Here is a 24,412-nt window from a genome sequence, read left to right as displayed (position 1 = left end):
CTTCATGCCACGACTGAGTCACTCCAGCAGAGAGGGGAGGAGAGAGATAGAAAGTCAGGGGGGGTGACGGTGCAGCCATTTACCCGTCTGCCGCCTCATTCACTCTCCCCCTCCCTCTGCTCACTCCTGGTGTCAGCCTATCCACCTTCCCGAACCCTGTCATTCCCCCCGTGTGGCCCGCCTCACTTCCCTTCTCGTCCTCTGTGCTTCTCCTCTCTTCTTTCTTCCTTTCCCCCTCTAGCATTACCACCTTCTCTCCTACACACACACAGGTATGTAAACATACAGGGGGTTGTGTGTGTCTATATATTTTGTAAAATATTTTTTTATTATTTGGGATTCATTGCGGGTACAAAGAATTAGGTTACACTGATTGCATTTGTTAGGTAAAGTCCCTCTTATAATTGTGTCCCACCCCCAAAAGGTGTACCATATACTATGATCCCCCATCCCCTCTCCCTGCTTGCTCATTCCCCTCCCCCCCACCATGTGTTAGGTCATCTACTGCCTTCGTATTAGAATAGAGTACATTGGAGTCTTGCTTCTCCACTGTCGTGAGGCTTTACTAAGAAGAACGTATTCCGCCTCCATCCAGGTTAGTACGAAAGATGTAAGGTCTCCATCCTTTTCATGGCTGAGTAGTCATCCATGGTATACCTATACCATAGCGTGTTAATCCATTCCTGAGTTGGTGAGCACTTAGGTGATTTCCATGCTGATGCTATTCTCACGTTTCCAACTGGTTTTTCTTCTCCCCGTCCCTCAGTCGCTGCTGCTGCTCAAGAGGTCAGATCTGCCACTGATGGTAAGACCAGCACCACTCTGCCCACCTCTGCCAACAAAAGAAGAGAAAGTTAAACAGCAGCAGCAGCAGCGGCAGTAACAGTAGTAACGAGAGAGAAGACTTTGAGTCCACCTCTTCCTCCTCTTCCACTGCTTCTTTACAGCCCAGACATTCGGCATCCCCTTCAACTTGTCCTTCTGCCTGGAGGTTTCAGTGGCTTCTTCCAGCCACCCAATACAGAAGCTGTGTTTTGAAGACACCCTGGAGTTTGTAAGGTTTGATGGAAGATGGCTGAGGAATCCTCCTCCACCTTCTCCTCCTCTTCACCAACTGCTGCAACATCTCAGCAGCAGCAAGTTGAAAATCAGACTATACTAACCTCCTCTGTGGCTTTGGTGCATCATGCAAACAGCCTAGCCAAATCATCTACCACCGTCTCTAGCTTTGCTAACCGCAAGCCTGGCTCTGCTAAGAAGTTAGTGATCAAGAACTTTAAAGATAAGCCTAAATTACCAGAAAATTACACAGAAGAAACATGGCAAAAACTGAAAGAAGCGGTAGAAGCTATTCAGAATAGTACTTCGATTAAGTACAATTTAGAAGAACTCTACCAAGCTGTAGAAACCCTCTGTTCTTACAAGATTTCTGCCAACTTGTATGAACAACTGAGCCAGATGTGTGAAGATCACATCAAAGCACAGAGTCATCAGTTCAGAGAGGAGTCATTGGATGGTGTTCTTTTTCTAAAGACGATCGACAGATGCTGGCAAAACCATTACAGACAAATGATCATGATCAGGAGCATTTTTTTGTTTCTGGACAGAACTTACATTCTTCAGAATTCAGTGCTACCCTCCATCTGGGACATGGGACTGGAGTTATTTAGGGCTCATATCATAAATGATCAGAACGTTCAGAATCAGACAATTGATGGTATTCTTCTCTTGATTGAGAGGGAAAGGAATGGTGAAGCAATTGATAGAAATTTACTCCAAAGCCTTTTAAGCATGCTCTCTGATCTGCAAATTTATCAAGATTCTTTTGAACAACGATTTTTGGAAGAAACTAACCGGCTCTATGCAGATGAAGGCCAAAAATTAATGCAAGAAAGACAGGTTCCTGAATATCTTCATCATGTTAACAAACGTCTAGAAGAAGAAGCAGACAGACTTAATACTTACTTAGCTCAGACCACCCGGAAGTCATTAATTGCTACTGTAGAAAAACAACTTCTAGGTGAACACTTGACAGCAATTCTTCAGAAAGGTTTAAATAAGCTCCTTGACGAAAACCGAATTCGAGATTTGTCTCTTCTGTATCAGCTCTTCAGTAGAGTTCAAGGTGGAGTTCAGGTTCTCTTGCAACAGTGGATTGACTATATCAAGGCATTTGGTACCACTATTGTAATTAATCCTGAAAAAGATAAAACTATGGTTCAAGAATTGCTGGATTTTAAAGATAAAGTTGACCACATAATTGATAACTGCTTTCTGAAGAATGAAAAATTTATCAACGCCACGAAAGAAGCATTTGAAACGTTCATTAACAAAAGGCCAAATAAACCTGCTGAACTTATAGCTAAGTATGTAGATTCAAAGCTTCGTGCAGACAACAAGGAAGCTACAGATGAAGAACTTGAGAAACTATTGGATAAAATTATGATCATATTTAGATTTATCCATGGCAAGGATGTTTTTGAGGGCTTCTATAAGAAAGATTTAGCCAAATGCTTATTATTTGGAAAGAGTGCATCTGTAGATGCTGAAAAGTCAATGTTGTCCAAGCTCAAACATGAATGTGGAGCTGCTTTCACCAGCAAACTTGAAGGAATGTTTAAAGACATGGAACTTTCTAAAGACATCATGATTCAGTTCAAACAGTATATGCAGAATCAGAATGTACCTGGGAATATCGAATTAACTGTGAATATCCTGACAATGGGTTATTGGCCAACATATGTGCCCATGGAAGTCCATTTACCACCAGAGATGGTAAAACTTCAGGAGAATTTTCAAGACGTTTTATTTAGGCAAGCACAATGGCAGGAAACTTCAGTGGCAATCAACCCTAGGACACTGTGTGCTAAAAGCAGAATTTCAAGACGGTAAAAAAGAACTCCAGGTCTCTCTTTTTCAAACACGGGTGCTGCTAATGTTTAATGAAGGAGAAGAGTTCAGTTTCGAAGAAATCAAGCAGACTACCGGAATAGAGGATGGAGAGTTAAGGAGAACACTGCAGTCATTAGCCTGTGGCAAAGCTAGAGTTCTGGAGAAAAATCCAAAGGGCAAAGATATTGAAGATGGTGACAAGTTCATTTGTAATGATGATTTCAAACACAAACTTTTCCGGATAAAGATCAATCAAATGCAAATGAAAGAAACAATTGAGGAACAAGCAAGCACTACAGAAAGAGTATTTCAAGACAGACAGTATCAAATTGATGCTGCGATTGTACGAATTATGAAGATGAGAAAGACACTTAGCTACAATCTCCTTGTTTCAGAGGTGTACAACCAATTGAAATTTCCAGTAAAGCCTGCTGATCTTAAGAGGAGGATAGAATGCTTAATTGACCAGGACTACATAGAAAGAGAGAAAGAAAATCCAAATCAGTACAACTATATTGCATAGAATGTTGGCCTTGGAGCACCTGGTGTCATCTGCAGCAGCCAGTGGATAAACCAGCCTGTTGATCCTATGTCACTTGACTTCTTTTACACTACCGGTGACTGAACGAAGCAGTGTAATTAATGGAAATAGTTGAGTGGACTTTCTCTCAGCAGTTAAACGCCCATTTTAAAGAGTAATATCTACCTTTTAAAAAAATGTTTTTGAACTCTTTGACTCTTTGCTTGTTATTGAGTATGATGTGCAGAAAACACTTAAGAAAGTACCTGGTCTTCATGATTCCTATTTGGAACTAGGGAAGAGATCCCTATGGCTATTAAGGGGAGGGGGGTTAATACACCATTAATTATGAAGCAAAAAGTTTATTTGCTTATAATGTTATTTAAAATATTTAAATTGCATGCAAACTTTATGTACAGAGTTCTGGATGTATTCATCAAATAGAAAAACCACCCTTGACTTGGTTGTTCACCTGTTTTGTGATTTCCCTTAAAAAGAAAAATAAGTCATTATAGCCATTGATATTTTATTAGGTAATGTTGTGTTACACTGAAAGGTATTTTTTTTTTAATTTATTTGGAAACAAGTTTTCAAGTAAGGGGACAGTTGCTTACATAATATCTTGTATACTCACATCCTGAAATTTCCCATTTATGAGTAGGGGATGTGTGTGTATGGCTTATCCCTGCGTTTACTGTGCTGATTAACAAGGACTTATAAAAATAGCTAACATAGAAAATTATTGATCAGTGGTACTAGAGAAACATCATAGGAGAGAGAAATCCAACTCTTTATATTAAAACAGAAAATTGCAAAATAGACCAAAATGAACATGTTTTATAAGTCATTACAGGAACAAAAACTCATCAACTAGTTTTCAACAGTTTTAAATGTTTTTTTAGACAGTTCTGTCTTTAACCTGGACCAATTGTAGATTGGTACAGATTTCCTAGGATTTCATTCCCATTTTCTCTACCAGAGTTTTTTTTGAAAGCATCTCAACTCTTTGTTGATAAATAAGCTTTTCCTATTGTCTTTATTTTAACTTCCTAAACCCTGGATATAAAGGTCCTCTCTCATCTTCCTCTTATTTGGGAATTCGACATTCTGTATCTTGCTGATCCTCTCCCTTTCAAAATTGTTTGAAGTTCAGAGGTCTCAGCCACTGGACATATACTTTTCAGGGAAGTCATAGGATTGTGTATATGTAGAAAATGTACTATTTTCAAATTGGCAATGTGAGGAAAGGGCTTCTCTTTACCTTCAGTGGTATTTTGTTATTGTTATGCTTCGTTGTACTTCCTTGAAGGGTTTGAAAGGAATTGTTCATGGAGGAGAAGCAGAAAATTTTGGTTTTGATTTTTAAAAATCAGAACTACCTTAATGCTTTTTCCAACAGCATATTTCCTTGCCTGGTAGAGCCGTTGGGAAGACTATCTAGGGCTGAATCTGTAAATGAGGAGACTTGTTGGCTTTTGCCTGCTATTGACTATCTTCGTGAGTTATCAAAGACCTGTGGCCAGCTATTTAAAAAGTTGCTTGTTTCTTTCTAATTGCATCCACTTGTGCATGTTGTCTAACTATATGTGGTATTTAGGATTCCTTCCTAACTCTTTCTTGAGCAGCCATTGCCTGAGTCTCAGCTCCTCCCTGATTTCCTTACATGAGCTCATCTGACAAGGACATACAGCTATTTCATTTGCCCTTTCTCTGTACTGGACCATCTACATCAGTGTTTTCACTCGTCCCTGATGGTCTCTAAAATTTGTAGACTATTGCATTGGACTCAGTAATTACTCATAAGCAATTTTTAGGTAGAGTTGGTCTTGTTCGAGGGAGACTCTTGATGTCACCTTCATTATCTTAAACGTGGGTCCCCTCCCTAAGGCTCATAATTTTTTTAAAACTCGATGTTGTTTCAGCTGAAAAATTAGCAAGACTATTAAAAAACAAGTTTAGGGGAGCTGTTTAATAAATTGAAAAGTAAGGGAGGGTAATGGGTGGGGCCACATCTATGGTGCATCTTAGAATGGGTACAGGTGATTGCACTAATGTACACAGCTATGATTTAACAATAAAAAAAAGAAAAAAAAACAAATAAATTGAAAAGTAATTGCAAACTATGTTGGATAATTGTGACTGTCAGTTGTTTTATATCAGCTGAATTGTGTTCTTTTCCCTGTATACATGGGGGTTGTATTTTATTCCAATAAAGATTTTATTTAAAAAAGGATAAAACAAAAACAAAAAATGCTTAATGTTCCCTTCAGCTGCCTCCATGGAATTTTAGCAGTGTTCCCAGACCAAATTCTGGGTATAAAATCTGTAAACTGCAACACCAGCACCTCAGGAAGTCTCTTTTCCTGATGCTTTAGAGTAGGGCACCCTAATTACGCTTTAAGAGTATAAAAATGGCTCATGGGTGGCCTGACCCAGTAGATGGTGGCCATCTGAGGGATGAAGTTCTCCTTTCTTATATTGTGCCTAACTAGATTCAATATTGACAGAAGTTTTCATGGGACAACAGCTAGATAAAGTAGCTCAAAGGACAGCCACTTCCCAGTCCTTATTTTGAAGTCCTTGCTGCAGAAAAGGAGAGATTCAGGCAAAATCATGCTCTTTTTGTCACCTTAGCAAATGTGATCATCTCATCATAAACATCTGAGTCACTGTCCAGTGAAGCTGGATAATAATAGCAGGAGTTTATTGAAGTGTTTTATTTCTGTCTTAGGATAAAACAAATCCTCTCCCCGCCACTTGACTATAATTTTCTTCTGTAGGATTTTCTAGCAATACTTGACAGGTTTTGGAATCACTAGCACATAGTCATTAGCTATAAAAAATGACAATAAATGATACCAAGAGTCCAGAGTGAAGAGAACTGGCTGAGAAAAACCCCAGGGGATGTCAGTATCTAAGGCCATGATGTGAAGAAAATGTCAGCCTTTAAATGACAATGGATGTACATAAAGAACCGGGACAGACAGGTGTCTCGGTGGTGCCAAAATGTCAAAGGTAGCAGAAAAGTCCAGGAAGAAGAGAACTAAAAGACATCGCATGTGTTTGGTACGGGGGTCATGAATGACCTTTGCATGAGACTTTTGGTGGAGCGATGGGGTGCAGAAGACAGACCCATGTGACTAAGGAACAAAGGGGAGGTGAGGAAGCAGAGACAAGGTGAGTTTTCAGAAATGTTTGAAGAAGAACTTGGAGGGTTGCTGGCAGGGAGGTCAGAGGAGAATGATTTGAGGATGGCAATTCTTTGAACATTATGAGAGCTTCCAGAGTGAGAGATCAAAACTGAGGTGGGGAAGCTGATGGAAGGACACTGGTAGACATCACAGAAAAACCCAGAATGTGAGCTCCTCAGCCGTACTCTTGAGGCTTTCTTGGAAACCTATAAACAATCAGAGGCATTTTCTCTGATATCCCTTCCTAACCTATTCAAGGACAAGAGGCCCAGGCTGGCTGTCTTTGCTAGCTGCCAGCTAATCACTCTACCCACACCCTCTCCCCAAAAAAAGTGCAGATAAGGTTTGCTGTGTGCACTGTCTGCAGTTTTTCCTCAATCTCCACTCTTTTTTTGTAAATCCTTAACTCAGCTTAAGAACTGATTTGCTCACATATGAGGAAACAATTTGCATACAAAATAATTAACCAACATGCAAACTAACTGTTTTTGGAGTTATTTTTTGACAACAGAAAGAATAGCAGAAGATGCCAGAGCAAGTGGTGATAATGGATGAAGGAAGGTCACAGAGAGGGTGGGACCCGGCAGTGCTGGCCGTATTGCGATGAGGGTGCCTTTGGGTAGCAGAAGGGGTGCCCCACATGCCAGCCTGCAGGAAGTGCAAGAAGGATGCATATAGATTGAAAGGGGCGTGGAGTGAGGGTGCCAGGGCTTGGGGGAAGCAGGGAACCTAAGTGCTGTCTGCTCAGGATCAAAAGGCCACACATGCAGGGAATGGTGAGCATGTTGAGTTGTGAAAGAGAATAGGAGTGGGACATAACAAGAGACTAAAAGATTACTGCAAGGACACCCACCAAGACCCTCACGTGAGGCTGAGCTGCAAATCGTGCTGGTCTGTGCGGTTGTGTGATCTCCCAAAAGGCTGTTCAGCTGCCCGGGTGTAAAAGGAGAAGAAGTGGCTGGGTATTTGTTGAATGTGTGCAGAGGAAAGAAGTGGGTCAGGAGGAGACATCAGGGTAAGGAGAAGAGAGGAGTTCAATGATCACAGGATTTGGGCTGCAAACGAAGAGGAGAGAGGCAGGGAGGGTGCTTATGGGAGCCAGTGTTCTCATTAGAGGCATCAGAATCTGCTCCAGCTAGTTTAAGCAGAAAGGGATATAGATAGCTCAAAGAAGTTGCTGAGAAGTGTAAAGAAACAGACTCTTGGCTGAGCATCTAGGAATGACTCCCCAACACACACTAGGAAGTGGCCCTTTGAGGGAGCTGGGTCTCCGCCATCACCATGAAGCTCGCTCTCAGAAACCAGCCTCCGTGGCTGCCCCCGCTACCACCGTCCTGGTGAAACAGATGCTCCTACACTGCCTTCCCTGGAGGAATTGGTTTTAAGTCAAAGATCTGTGTGGGAGCATTAGATTGGCAGTGACTAAATCACATACCAGCCCTTGGCAGCAAGGGAAGTTGAGAAATTCACTGAGGCATGCTTTTTGTCCCTTCCCTTCTGTACCCCGTTAGGAGGCCAGTAGTGGCACTGTGGAGAACCATCAAAGTGTAGCAAGAGTGGCTCAAGAGGTGTTGGACAGCCATCCACTGTAGGATATAGCTGCTAGCCTACGCAGGGCCTCCCTGAACATCTTTTAAAATACCCTGCTAGGCTGTAGTCCCAGCTACTTGCGAGGCTGAAACAGGAGGATCACTTAAGCCCAAGAGTTTGAGGTTGCCATGAGCTAGGCTGATGCCACAGCACTACCCAGGGTGACAGGATGAGACTCTGCCACAAAAAAGAAAAAGTTATTATATATATATATATATATGTATATATATAATTTTGAGCAGGTGCCATGGACCTCAGGAGATCTCAAAACTGAGTAAGCAGTTTGAAACACAGATTACCTTTGTGAATGTTAATGATGGAGCTGGAGGAAGAGTAAGTGGGAAGCCAGATTCCAAAGTTCCCAGTGAGAGAGTCACAAGGACAGAGAGTGTAACAATAACCAGAGGAGGGCAGGGAGGAGGAGGTAAGTCCAGGTAGCAATGACCTCCAAACAGGAAGGGCTTTACCCACAGGCAGGTGGAAGTAGCAGCAGGGGGCAAACCAGCCACAACCACAGTGAAATCCCAGATCATTGAAACAAATGACAAACCTCCATGCCGTAGTCGTCTCAGGCTGCCACAACTAAATACCATGGTTTAAACATTAGGAACATATTTTTCTTTTGTTTTTTTGAGACAGAGTCTCACTATGACACCCTTGGTAGAGTGCTGTAGCGTCGTAGTTCACAGCAACCTCAAACTCCTGGGCTTAAGCGATTCTCTTGCCTCAGCCTCCCAAGTAGCTGGGACTACAGGCGCCCGCCACAATGCCCAGCCATTTTTTTGTTGTTGTTGCAGTTGTCATTGCTGCTTAACTGTCCCAGGCTGGGCTCAAACCCACCAGCCTCAGTGTATGTGGCTGGCACCATAACCACTGTGCTAGGGGTGCTGAGCCAGGAACTTATTTCTCATGATTCTAGAGTCTGGAAGTCTGAGATCAGCGAGCGTGGTTGAGTTCTCACGTGGGGTCTGGCTTGCAGACAATCACCTTCTCACTGTGTCCTCGTGGGGGCTGGGGAAGAGAACTCTCTGGTGTCTCTTCCTATAAGGGTGCTAATCCCATCACAAGGCCCCCACTCTCAGGACCTCATCTCAGGCTAATCACCTCTCAAAAGGCCCCACCCTCCAAAGACCATCACATTAGGAGTTAGGGCTTCAGCCTAAGAATTTGGAGTTTAGGGCGGCGCCTGTGGCTCAGTCGGTAAGGTGCTGGCCCTATATACCGAGGGTGGCGGGTTCAAACCCAGCCCCGGCCAAACTGCAACCAAAAAATAGCCGGGCGTTGTGGTAGGCGCCTGTAGTCCCAGCTGCTCGGGAGGCTGAGGCAAGAGAATCGCGTAAGCCCAGGAGTTGGAGGTTGCTGTGAGCTGTGTGAGGCCACGGCCCTCTCCTGAGGGCCATAAAGTGAGACTCTGTCTCTACAAAAAAAAAAAAAGAGTAAAAAAAAAAAAAAAAAGAATTTGGAGTTTGGGCACAAATCAGTCTCCAGCACTCCACTGTTTGTGAACAAAGCAAAATCCCTATTCTCATGAAGCTTAGATTGTACTAGAGGCAGACAATAAATAAAATGCAAATATGTTGGAGTGATAAGTGCTGTAAACAGTTTAGCAGGGTGAGGGAGAGGTGGGCCATTACTACGCACAGATGAATATGGAAGAGGAAGGGAGTCAGAGGGAAGGGTGTTCACTCTGAGTGGAGGGTGCTGCAGCCTGAGAGGGTAGCAAGTGCAAAGGCCCTGAGGCAGGCCCAGGTTTCACTGTGAAGCTGGAGGAGCGAGAGGTATGAGGAAGAAAGTGGTAGAATTTATTGCTATCAGAGCATCGCTTGGGGCCAGTAGTGTAGGGACCTTGTAAAGAATTCAGTTTCTGCTGTCAGTGAGGGGGGAGCCCTGATGGGCTAATGAGAGAGCAGTGACATGATCCAGAAAGGGGAGAATGGAAACCCTGCATTAGAGGAAGTTACACATGTGGTGTTCCTTAGGAGGCAGTTGGGTTGCAGGAAGGACAGCGAGGTGAAGGCAGAGTGCTTCGAACGGCTGAGCACAGAGGGGTGAGGGCCCCATGGGTACAACCGAGTTAGGTGGGGGGAAGAGGCCACCAGCAGAAGGGCCCGGGAGAGGAAGGGCCGGGCAGCTGAGGCAGGAGACAGTGGGAGGGAGGCCAGAGGTGACCTTGGAGGCCCATGATGAAAGGCACAAGAAATGCTGGAAGAAGCTTCTTTGAGGCAGGATGAGGTTAGGAGTCAGAGGCATTTAGAGAGCAGCGATGGGTATCACAGAGGGCAGAAAGGGCCCCAGAAAGGGGCTGAGGAATCAGGTAGAAGCCTCCAGAAGCAAGTTCCCTACAAGGGCTCAGGGTGTTTAGAGGTGATGTGGGGAAACTTAGATGCCCAGCAGAATGTGCAGAGAGGCCCCCTGGGGTGTAGGAGGATCACAAAAGACTTTCTGGCCAAGATCTGCCTCATGAATTTTGAGAGGCAAAGGTAGCAAAAAGCGGAAACCAGGAAAAATGTCCAGCCCAGGAAAATCCCCCACAGCATGAGAGCTGGATCAGGTGAAAAGTTCTGATGATTTGGTGAGCCACAGGAAGAGCTTGGCGGGAGAGGGTTGCCAAAAGGAGCATGTAAAACGGGAGTGTGGGGGGGGAAGGGGCTGCCCCCCTGAGATACTGTCCTCCACAGTTTTCCTGCCCAGTAACCTGGGCCTACAGGAGTACAGGAGACCCGGGAGGGAGGTGCTGTAGATCGTGAAGGAGAACCAGACCCAGAGCAGATCTCACCAAGAGCCACTCTCCAGATCTCCGTCTGCAATTCTGTTGCTCTTTGGCAAAAGGCCCCGTGCAGCTGTTCCGCCCAGTGAGCCTCTGCCAGGTGACCTGGAGGGCCGTGGTCCCTGCCCAGCAGCTGTGGGGCCCACTGGCCAGGGCCTCCAAGCTTCCTCCTCTGCCAGCTCTCCTAACTCAGGGCTATCAGGCTAGGAGCTGCCCCGGGGCCAGGTGACAGGAGGCAGAGGCGTGGCAGGGAGCCCTGCCGTGAACCGGCTCTCCTCCCCTCTCCTGGTGAAGCAGGACACAAAGCTCTCTTTAATCTGTGCCCTCTGCCAGTTCTGGCGGGGCTGCATTTGTCACTGCTCCAAAAAAGAGCAGGAGGTTATTTAGCTATGGATGAATAATAATCGGGCATTTGTCTAACAGCTACTGTACTGATGAATAATTAAAATTTTTATTACAATCGAAGCGAAAAGCACTCTCCCCACGTGGTTGATCTGTCATCTGCACCGGGGGAAGGCAGGTAATGGAAGGGAACCTACCAAGCCCTGGGTTAAGAGTCGTGATCATGGTTCAGATGTCTGGCCAAAAGCTGGGAAGAGTCAAGAGGTGAAGCCGAACCAGCCACTGAGGTCTTTTCCTTCTCAGGATGTAATAAGGTAAATTGGCTAGAGCTGGTCTCAGGTGTGCAAAGGGCTGAGATGGTGAAGAAAAACCAGGAGGAACAGAAAGAGAAGTGATGACTCGGTTATACGAACATCCTCATAGCACAGCCAGTATTGATGACCAATGAATGGAGAGGGGACAGCTGGAGGACAACGGAAAAAGTGAACTCAGGAGTCAGAACACTTCACCCCAATGGTTTAGCGACTTGTTGGCTATAACCTTGAGGAAAATCAATTAACTTCCACAAACTTCCCTTTCTGCACCTCTAGAACAGGAATAACACGGCTTACTCACTAGGTTGTCCAGAGAATTAAACAAATAGAGTTGAGAGTATCTGGTAATTACAAGGACAAACAGCAAATGCAAGTAATTATTATCCCCCAAATCAGGATTAAAGGTAAATGAGTCCAAACAGCTGAAGAATTGGGATAGGTTGAGTGAATTAGGATACAGAAATAATGGAAAATAAAATCGGTAATATTTTGGTTGGACCAAATGAAATTACTAAACACCACTTGATGTTTTCCTAGCTTTTTAACAAGAAAGTCAATTTAAAAGGAGACTACTAAATGATCATTATATTTATGGGAGGGTGCCTATAAAATTCCTAAATTCATCAGTAAATACTCATACTGTGGGAAGTGGCCATGGACAGGAAGGACTGTTCTGCCCCCTTTTTTGAGGGCAAGTCATGGGTCATGGAATCCAGACATACCAAGAGGTAAATGCCAAGAACACCCTGACTCCCCAGACGTATAAGGATAAAATAGCATGGACGGCTTACTCTTCTGGCATGCAGTGGGCCTTGCAGTCCATGTGATTCAAGCTCATGAGAAGAACCCAAAATGTTACGTGTATAAATACTGAACATCCAAAGTACATTATCTCCTTTAATCCCTACCACACTCTGGGCCTACCATTTTATGTAGAATGAAAATAAGTTTCCAAAGGGTTAGGTAACTAGCCCTAATGCACAGAGCCAGGATTTGAAACTTAATTTCTCCCTTAAAAATCGTCAAAACTAGCCAGGTGATATGGCAGGTGCCTGTATTCCCAGCTACATGGGAGGCTAGGGCAAGAGAATCACTTAAGCCCAAGAGTTTGAGGTTGCTGTGAGCTGTGACGCCACAGCACTGTTCTGAGGGTGTCTAAAAAAAAAAAAAAAGCCATCAAAACACACACTATAATGTTATCCCTTGAAGTTCACGTGGCAGATGCACCACTGACCATGACACAGACTTTTCTCTTACAATCTTCTTGGAGAAATGATAGTGCAATAGATTTGCTCAGCAGTATCTGTTGGCTGGGTTTCTTCAAGGTGTGGGGAATCCAGGGATAAGCGAGAGAAATGAAGCCCTGTTCCCGGAGGGACTGCAAGGTGAGAGCTGTTTGCACGGTGCCCGGCACTGGAGGCTTCCCAGACCACTTGCTACCTCTTGGCAGTGAATCCTCGTACATTTGTGCCTTTGGGTCCATAGACGCAGCTACTGCCCAAGCAGCCCCTACCAGACTGTCAAATGTAGTAACGGTGGACGGCAGGCAGGCTGGAAGCTGGGTCCAGTTCTGGCTTCACAGTAAGTATGTCTGTGACCTTCTGGGAGCCACTGAACCACTGAGTCAGTTTTTTTGTTTGTAGATGAGAATACTGTTGAGTAGAGAATGAACCACGTAGAAGCCTCCAGAAGCAAGTTCCCTACAAGGGCTCAGGGTGTTTAGAGGGGACATGGGGAAACTGAGATGCCCCCCCCCAGAATGTGCAGAGACGCCCCCTGGGGTGTAGGCGGATCACAAAAGACTTTCTGGAGAAGATGCAGGTGAGAAATTGTCCAAAAATGCTATGAAAACGGTGCTAAGTCAACATAAGTTTTTATCGTCCCTTATGTTTCTGCTCATCCAACTCAGGATAGACTGTGTTTTCAGAAATCTATGAGACTTCATTAAATACCATATTTGAATATTCCAAACTACTCCTCCCTCACAGGAAGGATTAGTGTTCGCTGAGGGGACTTTTGTCATGAGAGCACAGAAGGGACAGGGCCATGAAGGAGAAAGAGTGTCAGGCATCCTTCCGGCCAGCTCCTTCTCTCCGTCTCCTCTTGGGCACAGATTTACATAGCACATGCTGAAAGTTTGTGTAGTTTTGATTAACAAAGAGCCAGGTGGAAAAGGGAAGAATTCTTAAAACTTTAGCTAGAAATCCCGAAGTATTTTGCCACACCAAAGTTGCCCAGATGCTACCGTTCTCTCCCCTGCTCTTGGGCTGGGACAAGTCTGAATGACTGTGCCCTGACCACTGACCTCCAGGGGTCAGAATGCTGCTTCTTGTCACAGGATAACAACAGCAGCTGTCCAACCTGAGAGTGAGGCACATCTGGGTGCTGTCTTTCCAAAGGGCTCTGTTCTGAGCAATCCTCAGGCAAACACTCTAACCTTCCATCTGGAACTCAGCCAGGACAATGAGCTTGACCGTTGGCAGCCGGCTGCTGCTCTCCAGATGCCATGGGTCCTGAAGAGTTGGGCTGTTATCTTGGTCTTTTCAACAACCAGATCAGACGTGACTGGTGAGTGCTCAGATTTATTTTCCCAGTTCTAAACTCTTGTACCTCTTAAAAAGAAACAGCCAAACTCTAAACAGTCGATTTGAGGTGTTATGTAAACACTGTCTTCCTAGTTGGCTAAGGTTGTTTAGGAGACGAGAGCTGCAGGTAATTGGCCCAGGGATGGATATCTATGAGCATTTCACTGACTGTATCTGCTCCTAAAATTCAAACACATTTGTAGTCGGTCCCTCTGTACCTGCCCGGGATGGTGGGGGAGATCGGGGTATTCATGTGTTCTATCCTCACGGAGAATGTCCTCCTGTCCCAATGCCTGTGCGGCGAAAGGGATAGGAGATGGTACCATGAAAACAGCAGGGAGAGCCCCGACAATCCAAGTAGTTAGTCTACTGTTTGACTTGCAGAACCGCCCTGCCAAACACACACCCGAAACCACCCTGACCCCACTGGCAGGGAACCACCCAGCTTGATCTGCCTAACCCTCCTCAGAGTCCACTGCATGGGGCAGCCCCTTGCTCTGATGCATTTTCAGTTACTTGAAGAAAAAAAAACCCCTTCTTTGTATTGAAAGGAAACCAGCTTCTCTGGAACTTTCTTTCATTGGTCCATTAGAAATACCATGTTTGTACCATATCTTCAGAAAACACAGAGCCACCAAATATAAGAAACAGGTGTTCGTCTCTGCTCTGCCACCCCTGCGTCTTCCTCCTAATCCATTCCCTGACTTGTTTCACTATGTTGCCTTTACCGGCCTCAAACTCCTGGCCTCAAGTGATCCTCCTGCCTCAGTCTCCTGAATAGCTGGGATGGCAGACATGAGCCACCACACTCAGCTCTGACTTGTTTTTAAGGCTGGACACTCAGACCCGCATCTTGATAGATTATGAAAGGTTTTTTCCAGTCCCCCCTTCTCCTGAGCCTTCCCACCTGTCCTTCCTCCTAGCACAGAGCCTTCCCCTCTTTGCAGCTCATAGCACTCGCATCCCACAGAGAATGCCAGCAAGGGCCAACGCGAGACCACGACGTCAAGAAGAAGATAGCTGTGACTGCTCCTTGGTGCTTATTAGAGAAAAAAATAAAACACTTGATGATCAACTTTACATTTTCTAGTGGTAGAGTCAGGTGGCTTCACCCAGACTTTGCCAATAACCTTAACTCCTCCCCAAAAGCATTGGAGCAAATCTGTCAATACTGCTCTAAATAAAAAGAACAGGTATGCTGTGTCACAAACCATCATCACAAAATCCCCCCAGGGCACAATCACATGTGCCAGGATACTCCCCCGAGGTGGAAAGGGAGGGGGCGGGAAGCAGAACATTAACTGATACATCCTTTCACTCAACACACTCACCATGAATCAATTTTGTTCTCACAGCAACAGGAGGCTGGAAGAAAAAAGACCTTGAGACCCCAGGTATTCTGGTAGGTCTATATTGAAAACCTCCCAAGTGCTGGAGAATTACTTTGTTATTGTTGATAACAGCAATGACATTTTTATGTTCCTTGTTTTACATTTTAAGTATTTCAATGTACAGAGGGAGGTGTAAACGATAATAAAATACGCGTTTCTCTACCATCTGGCTTTAACATTATTAATAGTATTGTTAGAGGTTTTTTGTAAAACATAAAACATTGAGATCCGTGTGATGCTGGCCAAGCGTCCTCCGTGATGCTGTTCACTACCCGCAGCAGGTCACCTCTGGCCTGAGGCTAATGGTATCAGGCCCATGAAGACTTCTAAAGGGTATCTATTACATATGCACACATAAAGAATTGATAGAATTTTTCCATTTTTTAAATGAATTATGTTGTATCGTAGGTTCCTACTCCGCACTTGTTTTTTTCCACTCAGTGCTATGCTTCCAAGAGAGCCGTGAGGATACACGTCCCTCTCAATCACACATCCCAGCTTCTGCTGCTTCTCCCATCTTAGAAACAAAACCAAAAAAACTCCCAGGGACTTTGCCAGCCACCTACTGCTCACTTATTCGTTCTCCTCACCCCTTTTTGCAACAAAACTCCCTGGAAGTGTGGTCTGTCGTCGCCATCTCTACGTTTTCTCCCAAACTCTCTCACCCACTCCCTCCGGCTTTTGTACCCACCACCCTACTAGCCAGCGTTGGGTGCTGCAGCGAAGAGTCCTCCTCCCTGGAATTCCTGCATCTCAGGAACGGGGAGCCCAGAGCAGCTTCATGTCTCCGTTCCTGCAGGTGGGTGGTGGTTTCTGTGGTTGCTCCACAGCTTGTCTGTCCTGATGGTCACAACATGAGACCAGCACCCTCGGGAGCCAGCCTGCCTCAGGGCAACGGCAATTCTGCAGCAGTCCATCTGAAGAACGTTGTGTATATAAAATGCCCAATCTACAGAACTCCTCGCTGACAGCTCCTAAGGAGACACAGAAACATTATGCTGAGTGTTTCCGTCCCTCACCAGCACTGTCTGCTCCTCTCACCAGCAGAAGTCCCGACAGCTAGGAGGACAGAGGACCCACAGTGTGGGCCGAGAATAGCCTCTCACCCCACCCTTTGCACTCCTGAAAATGTGTCTTCACTGGCGTGTGCTATAAGGGCCTGGGAACAAATGTTCAGATCCTCAGGAAGCAGCAAGGATGGGCTGTTCTCGGGGCCCCTCATCTGTAACAGGACACCTTCACTGTCCACCGGCATGCCTACCAAAGCCTTCTCTCCCCACCCCACTAAAAGACCTCACCATAGCTGACTCTATTAATAAATCACAAAAATAGACAACTCAGACTCACTGTGATACAGGGATAAAGCACTTCTCTTTTTATTCATCCTGTTCAAATACTTTGCATCTCAGTTGATACTGCAATATCAGTGGATAGGCATGAGTTCTAAAAGCCGTCATGTCCTGCTCAGAAAATGTGGAAAAACAAAACAGACACTCTGAATATTCTCTCCAAAGCCTCGGCTCTGACGAATGAGCTGTGCAGAGAAAACTGCAAACAGAGACTTTTTGCCCTGTCCATAGATCTTACAGGCTGGTTTTTGTTTAGCATTCTGCCTTCATACAGCCGCACCCTAAAAAGATTTTCACAATGAACTGTGCACATGTAGTAATGATTGCAGACAGAGGGGGAAATCATAAAAGACATAAGCAAAGACAAAAATTTCTACCAAAGGTTTTGGAAAGACAATTCATCTAGGACAAATGAAATATTTTTAAACGGGTGATGTATAATTAACTGGTCAGAGATTCTAACCCAGGACGAGTAAACTGACTTTCTTTTCTTCTCTTTACATTTCTTGGCTTGAGTTATCTCTCCCTTGGGTAAGACGAGACCAGGTTTGAACTTTAGCACTCTTCTTACTATCTGTGTGACGTCGAGCAGTTTATTTTGTTTTACCTCCATGAGCCTCGATATCTTTCTCTATAAGACAATTAAAGTGCCCATCTCCTGGGGTAACTACAAGTATTAAATGTGAACGCAGCACCTAGCCCATTAATTACTTGACACATAGAAAATACTCACTAATGTTTGCTGCTACTCATATTAATATTCCCTTTATACATTTCTCATGTTCATCTCCTCCCGGTTTAACCTCGCTGGGGCCCCTCAATCCGCTCCGTCTGCCTTCAGCCTCCTGCCTCTTCACTGCCTCTAGTCCCATCTCTTTGAGTCAGGTTGACAAATTTCTTCAGAACCTGCCCCAATCTGTTTTCCAGCCCCAGATATTCTCCTCACCTACCACTTCTTCTCTGCACCGGCCACCCTGAACCTTCCCAGGTGGCAGCTCTGTGGTGTCTCTCTGTCCTGACTTTCTTTGAGCTCTTTGCTTCCTCTCTTGTCATCCTGCTCTGTCCCTCCCTCCCTTGCTCTTTGAAGCTACCTCTGATAGTGCACCGGCCCCGTTGTAGGGCCCAGTTGTGTATGGGGAACACACTTAAGCATTTTACAAGCTACTTGCAGGAAGGAACTCACTTACCTGGCTACCTCCACCTGGTGAGCCCCCAGGCGTGCTCATGGAAGGACTAGGGAAACAGACGATTCCATTCATGCTGGGTCCCTTAGAAGAATGTCCCTGCACACCACAAGGCAGAAGGCTGCCTTCTCTTGTCACTTACAAACTGCAAAGAGTGTGAGACCTTCGGGACACTCAGGCATGTTTTCTAGTCTCCGCGACAACACCAGGCCTGAGGGCCTTTGACTCTGAGGCTGAAATGGAGATAAAAAGTGAGGCTCTATTGAGTGAGTGCTCCACTGTGCCTGTGAGATCCTCTTGTGATTTAAAACCACTCTAGAAAGGATTCCTTGGCACTTCCCTCACCCATCCTGAACCATAAGATAAAGCTCTCAGTGGTCACTGAGAATGCGTATCAGGGAGCCCCTTCTGTCCCCACCGTTCTGGGGTGGGGACTATGAGTAGAGAGATTCCTCTGGAGACCCTGAAGATGTCTCCCCATCTCACTATACCAGCAGGAACCCAGAGATGACTCGCAGCTGAACCCACTGCCCACATCAACACATCACATCATGTGGCTTTTTAAACTGGGAACCGAACAGCCATCTGGACACCATATCTCTATAATGTTGTGAAGCTGTGAATCCACAGCAAGTGATAAGAGAGCAATAAAAACCTATTATAATGTTGGAGCTGGGCCATAAGGAACACATCTTAACAGACACCCCCTGATCCCGTGAAGGACAGGCAGCCTCGTGCCCCGGACACCTGCCAGGACAGGTATTTTGCTTTTCATGGGGCTTCTTGTCTTTTATCGTTGTTTGCCTTGCTCTGTTTTGTTTTTACCACAGTTCCATCTACTGGGAGCAGGGTGGGACTCCTTCATGATGTGGCACAATTTCCCTGAGTTTTAGCAAGACCCATAAGAAAGCGTGGCCTCCGTGACAGACTCAGCAATAATGGATCTGCACGTGAAGTAACAGGGCCTGTAGGTGCCCCTCACGTGGTCCATGGTCAGAAGCAGAAAGTGAACCAGAGTCCTGGCAGCCTGACCACACACCATCTGGCCTTCCCCTGTGCAAGGTCCCTTCTAGTCAGAGCTGGGAACCAAGGAGATGGCATCGTGGGGAGGGGGAAGCAGAGAGGGCAGGGAGGGCTCCAAGAGGGGGAGTCTGGTCCTGACTCCAACAGTCTGGGCTCAAAACCTAGCTCTGCTCTTAGCAGCTGTGAAACTTTTGAGCACGTGCTTACTTTCCCTGGGCCTCTGCTTCCTTTCCTGGGAAATGGGATCAATGATAATACGAGTCACTCTAAGAGTTCAATGACATATAAAAGCTCTCTTCGGGCCCAAGATTTTCCAGTGATGATATTTACTGCTTTTACAGAGGACTCGTTCCCCTGTTGAACAACAGCAGCTCTTAGAACAATCCCTCCTGTATTGGGATAAAATCTGATCTGCCTCTCTCCCCATAGGTCCTAACACTATTGCTTTGCTTCTCACACTGGGATAAATGTAGCACCAAGGACACTGGGTGATGTGCTGGGGATCTATAAATCCACAAAACAAGGATGGCATGTCTTCCTGAAGAACCAAATTAAAATGAAGATTTACTAGGGAGAAGGAATTTAAAAGCTTTACACCGAAGGCTGCGCTTTTCAAAATACTTTCTGATTTTTAATATTTTTCATTAAAACAAACAAGCATATTTTAGTGTATAATATAAAATGCAAATGATTTCTTTTTCAGATTTGGCACAAAATTCTGCTTTGAGCAGCTCTGTTCCAGACCTCCCAGGAGCATCTATTCACTTGCCTCTGACTTTGGGGATTTCTAGATGGAAAAGGCTGAGAAATGCTACTCTATTGAACAGAGCTACAAAGAACAAATCTAATTTCTTTCCCCTGGGGCTGCCCGTCAAGTTTTCATAAGATCTTACAGTTGGAAAGAGACTCAGAAGTTGTCTAAATCGATCTTCCTTCTGCGGCAGTCCTAACAGATGGTCACCCAGCCTCTGTTGGATCGGGCTCCGAGCAGAAAAGGGACCACATGGCAATCATTGCCATCACATTGCTGGCCAGCTCTGATTGTTAGAATGTTCTTTTTTTAAGCCTAGCAATATGCACATGGGCCTTGAAATGAGGCAGCTGTAAGGTGGGCTCCTGGACTAGTCACTTCACCTAACTGGGCCTCAGTTTCCTCATCTGTAAAAATGGGAAGAATGATGTTAGCTGTATCACGGGGAATGTTGGAGCAGAAAATGCACATGAATTCTTTAGCACTCTGACTGATATGCTGAAGGCTTCTATAGACATTCACCCTCTTCCTCACCATTTCCCTCCACAGCTTCCACAAGCTAAAATCCCGCAGCCTGTTTGTAATGCCTCTGCTACAAGTTAATAGACTCTCCCTCACTGCACCCAGAGGCTTTTGTGCCTCAGCTAAATATTCACCTTCCTCAATAGAACAACATTCAGACCTTTCCATGAATGTTTCTCTTTTTCCGAAAGCCATTTCAAAGCATGTTAAAGATTCTTAGGAATGAACTAGAGAAAGTGGGAAGATGAAAATACCAGAGGAAAAAAAACAAAAGGGCCAGGGCAAAGGGATAAAAGAGGTTAGGATTGTGGAGATGGGGTGTAGTGTAGGATACAGGAGTCAATTATCTCGTAGTCAAATAACTGGGCTTCGTGAGGAAGTTTGACTGGGTAGCAAGACTTGGCCCAAAGTGGAGGCACGCTGCTCCTTCCCAGAGATGCAGACAGACAAATCTGCAACACAGCATGGCCTGACTTACTTGCCCAGCCAAGGCTGATGAGCGGAAAGACACCAAGCACGGGCTTGGCTGGGGCCGTGTCTGCTTACTGTCCTGTTTAGCAGGTGTGGCTGAAAGAAGCACAGCCTCAGCCCTTGGGCCTCCTGGGAGAAGGCCAGGGAGCAAGAGACAGGGTATAAGAAGCCCCCATCTTTGTATCAGTCCCTAAATCATGGGCCAGTCCCTAAATCATGGGCCAGTGGGCGTGTAGAGCTCTCACCCATCCACCTAACACAACATAGGTGTTAGGTGATGAATCGTGTTCCCCTAAAAGTTCTCATGTTGCAGTCCCAACACCTAATGTAACTGTGTTTGGAGATACAGACTTTTTGAAGGTAATTAAGGTTAAACGAGGTCATAATGGTGAGCCCCTAATATGATAGAACGATATCCTTATGAAAAATGGAGGAAGAGACACCAAAGCTTACTCTCTCCCCATCATATGCCACAGGGGAGAGGCCAGGTGAGGACACAACAAGAAGACAGCCACCTGCAAGCCAAGAAGAGAGCCCTCACTAGGAACCGAATCAATAGAGCACCTTGGTCTTGGACTTCTAGCCTCCAGAACTGTGAGAATATAAATTTCTGCTTAAGCCACTATCAACTGAAGAATGATGAGGTTCACAAATTTGGAAAAGAGAGTTTTATTTCTCCTAAAGGGTTGCAGCCCCCAGGGCAGGAAAGTATAGCCTCTGGCCAGAAGCCAAAAATAGGCACGTTGAGGGATAAAGAGAATAGGAATGTATGCTGTGCAGGGTTGAGCATACATGTCTAATAAGCCATAGGAGGAATCATGAATATTTATAAAAGGAGAAACATGCTCATGCACAACAGAGTTTCATGTCTCTTTATGATGGTGTTAGCATGACCCAAGGGTAGAGCTTTTGGTTCTACAATATCAAAAGATGAAGCAGAGGATATGAAGGCCTTCTGTGTACAGCCTCCATAGACTGGCCAAAACGACTCCATGTTCAGTGGTCTCTTCTCAGGGAGGAATGCTGTTTAGTTGTTATGTCAAAAACACACACACACACAAAAGGGAGGGGCAATCATGAGGAAGTCAGTGATGAAGCAAGTCTGTCCAAAGGTCTGATTTCTGATTAGCATTTAGTGAAGAAAGCCTAATGGGGGCTAGCAAGGGAGGGGGTATAGGGAGGCGTGTCTGACCTCCCATCCCATCATAATCTGGAACTCAGTTTTATGGTTTTTCTGCTGTCCCCTTGGCCAAAAGGGGGCCTATTTAGTCAAATTGGGGGCTTAGGATTTGGGGGGGGCGGGGATTAGGATTTTATTTTTTATTTCTTTACCACCTAGTGTGGTGTTTTGTTATAGTAGCCTAAACCAACTAAAACACAAAACATAGCAGTTCCTCAAAAAAGTGATATTGTTAGTGGAAGTTTCTTCCTTTATGGGTTAAAGCAGAACATGGGGAGAGGAGACTTCTCCACCATAGGTAGATTATTTTATTATTAAAATAATTTAATGTTATAATTGTGAAAGAATGTAGGCTATGACTAAATTGAAATAGAAAGTTACTTATGACACCTCTAGATATGTGTTCAATATATTAATTTATTCATGGAAAAGAAGGAAATGAAATAAAGCCTTGAATAGAGGAAGAACAAAAAAAAATCATAGAAGAAAATGGGAAAACTAAAAGAAATCAGAAGTTATTAAGTACAGGCATTCTTTAAACTCAAATTCCTCCCTCATTGAAGGTAGGAACATTTATAAAGTACAGTAGAATCTCTGCAAATTGACCACCCAAAGGATTATAACAAACAGGGAGATGGTCAACATAATGAACCAGGAACGAGGCCTACTGTGCTGATACCTACATGTGGTGCATGTCCCATCTATGAAAATCAGGTCAACCTGAGGAGGTGGTCAGTGTAGGGAGGTGGTCAACTATGGAAGCTCTGCTGTATTTACTGAATGCCTGATATAAGTAGGGTGCTGAGTGTGGAAAATAAGAAGTAGAAAATATATCCTGCCTTTAGAACTTCAATCAACAGGAGCTGAGGCTTGGAGATTGGGTTGAAACACAGAAATCTCATCCAACCGCTAGATTTTACTGATGGAAGAAAAGAAAAAGATGCTCAGAGTGGTGGTTGGATGTTCTGCCCTTACAAGCCACAGAGGAGCACCCAAAACCCTCTCTAATGCTATATAGATAGAAATGGGGTGCTTTTAGGGTTCAGAGATAAAAGGGATCACTTCTTTCTGGGAGCAGGCAGATTATACATTACATAGCATGAAAGCTCAACCGCCTCTCCCAAAGTCCATCCCATTGTCCCTCATTCTACTCCTCCTGAAGTTGGTGGTCAGATGCTTCATTATATGCCTCATGATCTCATAGGCCTGGGTCTTATTCCCCCAGAGAATAATGTCTTCAGTGGAAAGAGCACTATCTCTTTAGTTAACCCCTCCAAACAAGAAAAATTAAAATCCTATCAAAACAATGCTGAGTAAAAGTGTTCTTCCTTCCCTCCATCTCTGCTTCCTTCCTCTGTTCCTTCCCTACCATTCTTCATGTCTCCATCTCTTCTTCTCTCCTCCCTTCTTCTTTCCCTCCCCTCTACTGCTTACCAAATACTCATTGAGCTGGACCTTTGCTAGAGATCACAAAAAATATATAAAATTATAGACCATGCTTTTTCAGTATTCACAGTCTCTAAGGAGAAAAGGAACCAAAATACCAGAGATGAGTTAAAAATTAAACCAGGCTGAAAGGGGCCACTAGCTTCACAGAGATGAAGAAACCTAAAGGAAAACTACAAGTTCCACAGATGGGTCAGAGGAAAGTACTCCAAGCAGAAGCAGCTGCCTGAGCCCCAGCCAGGGGGCCAAAAGCACTGTGCTCTTCTGGGAGCCCAAGCCCAGGCCTGGGAGCTCTGGATGGGAGGGGTGTACAGCTCAGAGGAGGTTTCCTCTCTGCTTTCAAAATACCTCTGAGATGTAATTTTTGCCTTGAGTTACTAAGCTGAAAAACAAGCCCAAAATACCTATTTTGCTAAAAATAGCCAGGTCCTCTCCCTTACACTAGGTTCTCCAAAGCTGCCCTTGGTGCCTCTGCCTGCACAAACCCCCATCCCCGCCCACAGTGGTGCCTCAGCACATGGGCAGGAAGAGCCAGAGGAAGACAACAGCCTGACTTCTCAGCCCCGGCTTCCCCCTTCGCACCCTTTGCGATTACAGATTTTCTAGATCCTTGAGCCTTCTGTTCTTGCTAAGTCCCTGTCATATACTCGTTAATAAACTACTTTTTAGTCCATTCTAACCGATGTTCAAAACAAGCCCAAGAGGTATTATTGTCCTATTTACAGATGGGAAACTGAAGAGTGGAGAGTTTGTATAATCGGCCTAAGGTCATAAAACTAGAAAGGCCATAAAACTTCCAAGGAGACTCAGAACAAGTCTGTCTGACTCTATAAATGTGGTTCTCAAAGTGTGGTCCCTAGACAACAGTATCAGCACCTCCTAGGAACTCATCAG

At 44.9% G+C, this 24,412-nt stretch overlaps 1 protein-coding gene across 1 annotated transcript; it reads left to right on the top strand.

Moving 5' to 3' along the window:
• The first annotated feature begins 1,056 nt into the window (after positions 1–1,056).
• On the top strand, positions 1,057–3,415 carry LOC128561716 (cullin-4B-like). The gene is given in 2 exon segments (XM_053556273.1): positions 1,057–2,790; positions 2,792–3,415. Coding segments are annotated over 2 exon segments (2,343 nt in total). The 5' UTR covers positions 1,057–1,071.
• The last annotated feature ends 20,997 nt before the right edge of the window (positions 3,416–24,412 follow it).

Source organism: Nycticebus coucang, chromosome 12 (genome assembly GCF_027406575.1).
Source record: "Nycticebus coucang isolate mNycCou1 chromosome 12, mNycCou1.pri, whole genome shotgun sequence".
NCBI classification, from domain to species: domain Eukaryota; kingdom Metazoa; phylum Chordata; class Mammalia; order Primates; family Lorisidae; genus Nycticebus; species Nycticebus coucang.
This window is presented reverse-complemented; position numbering and strand designations above follow the sequence as displayed.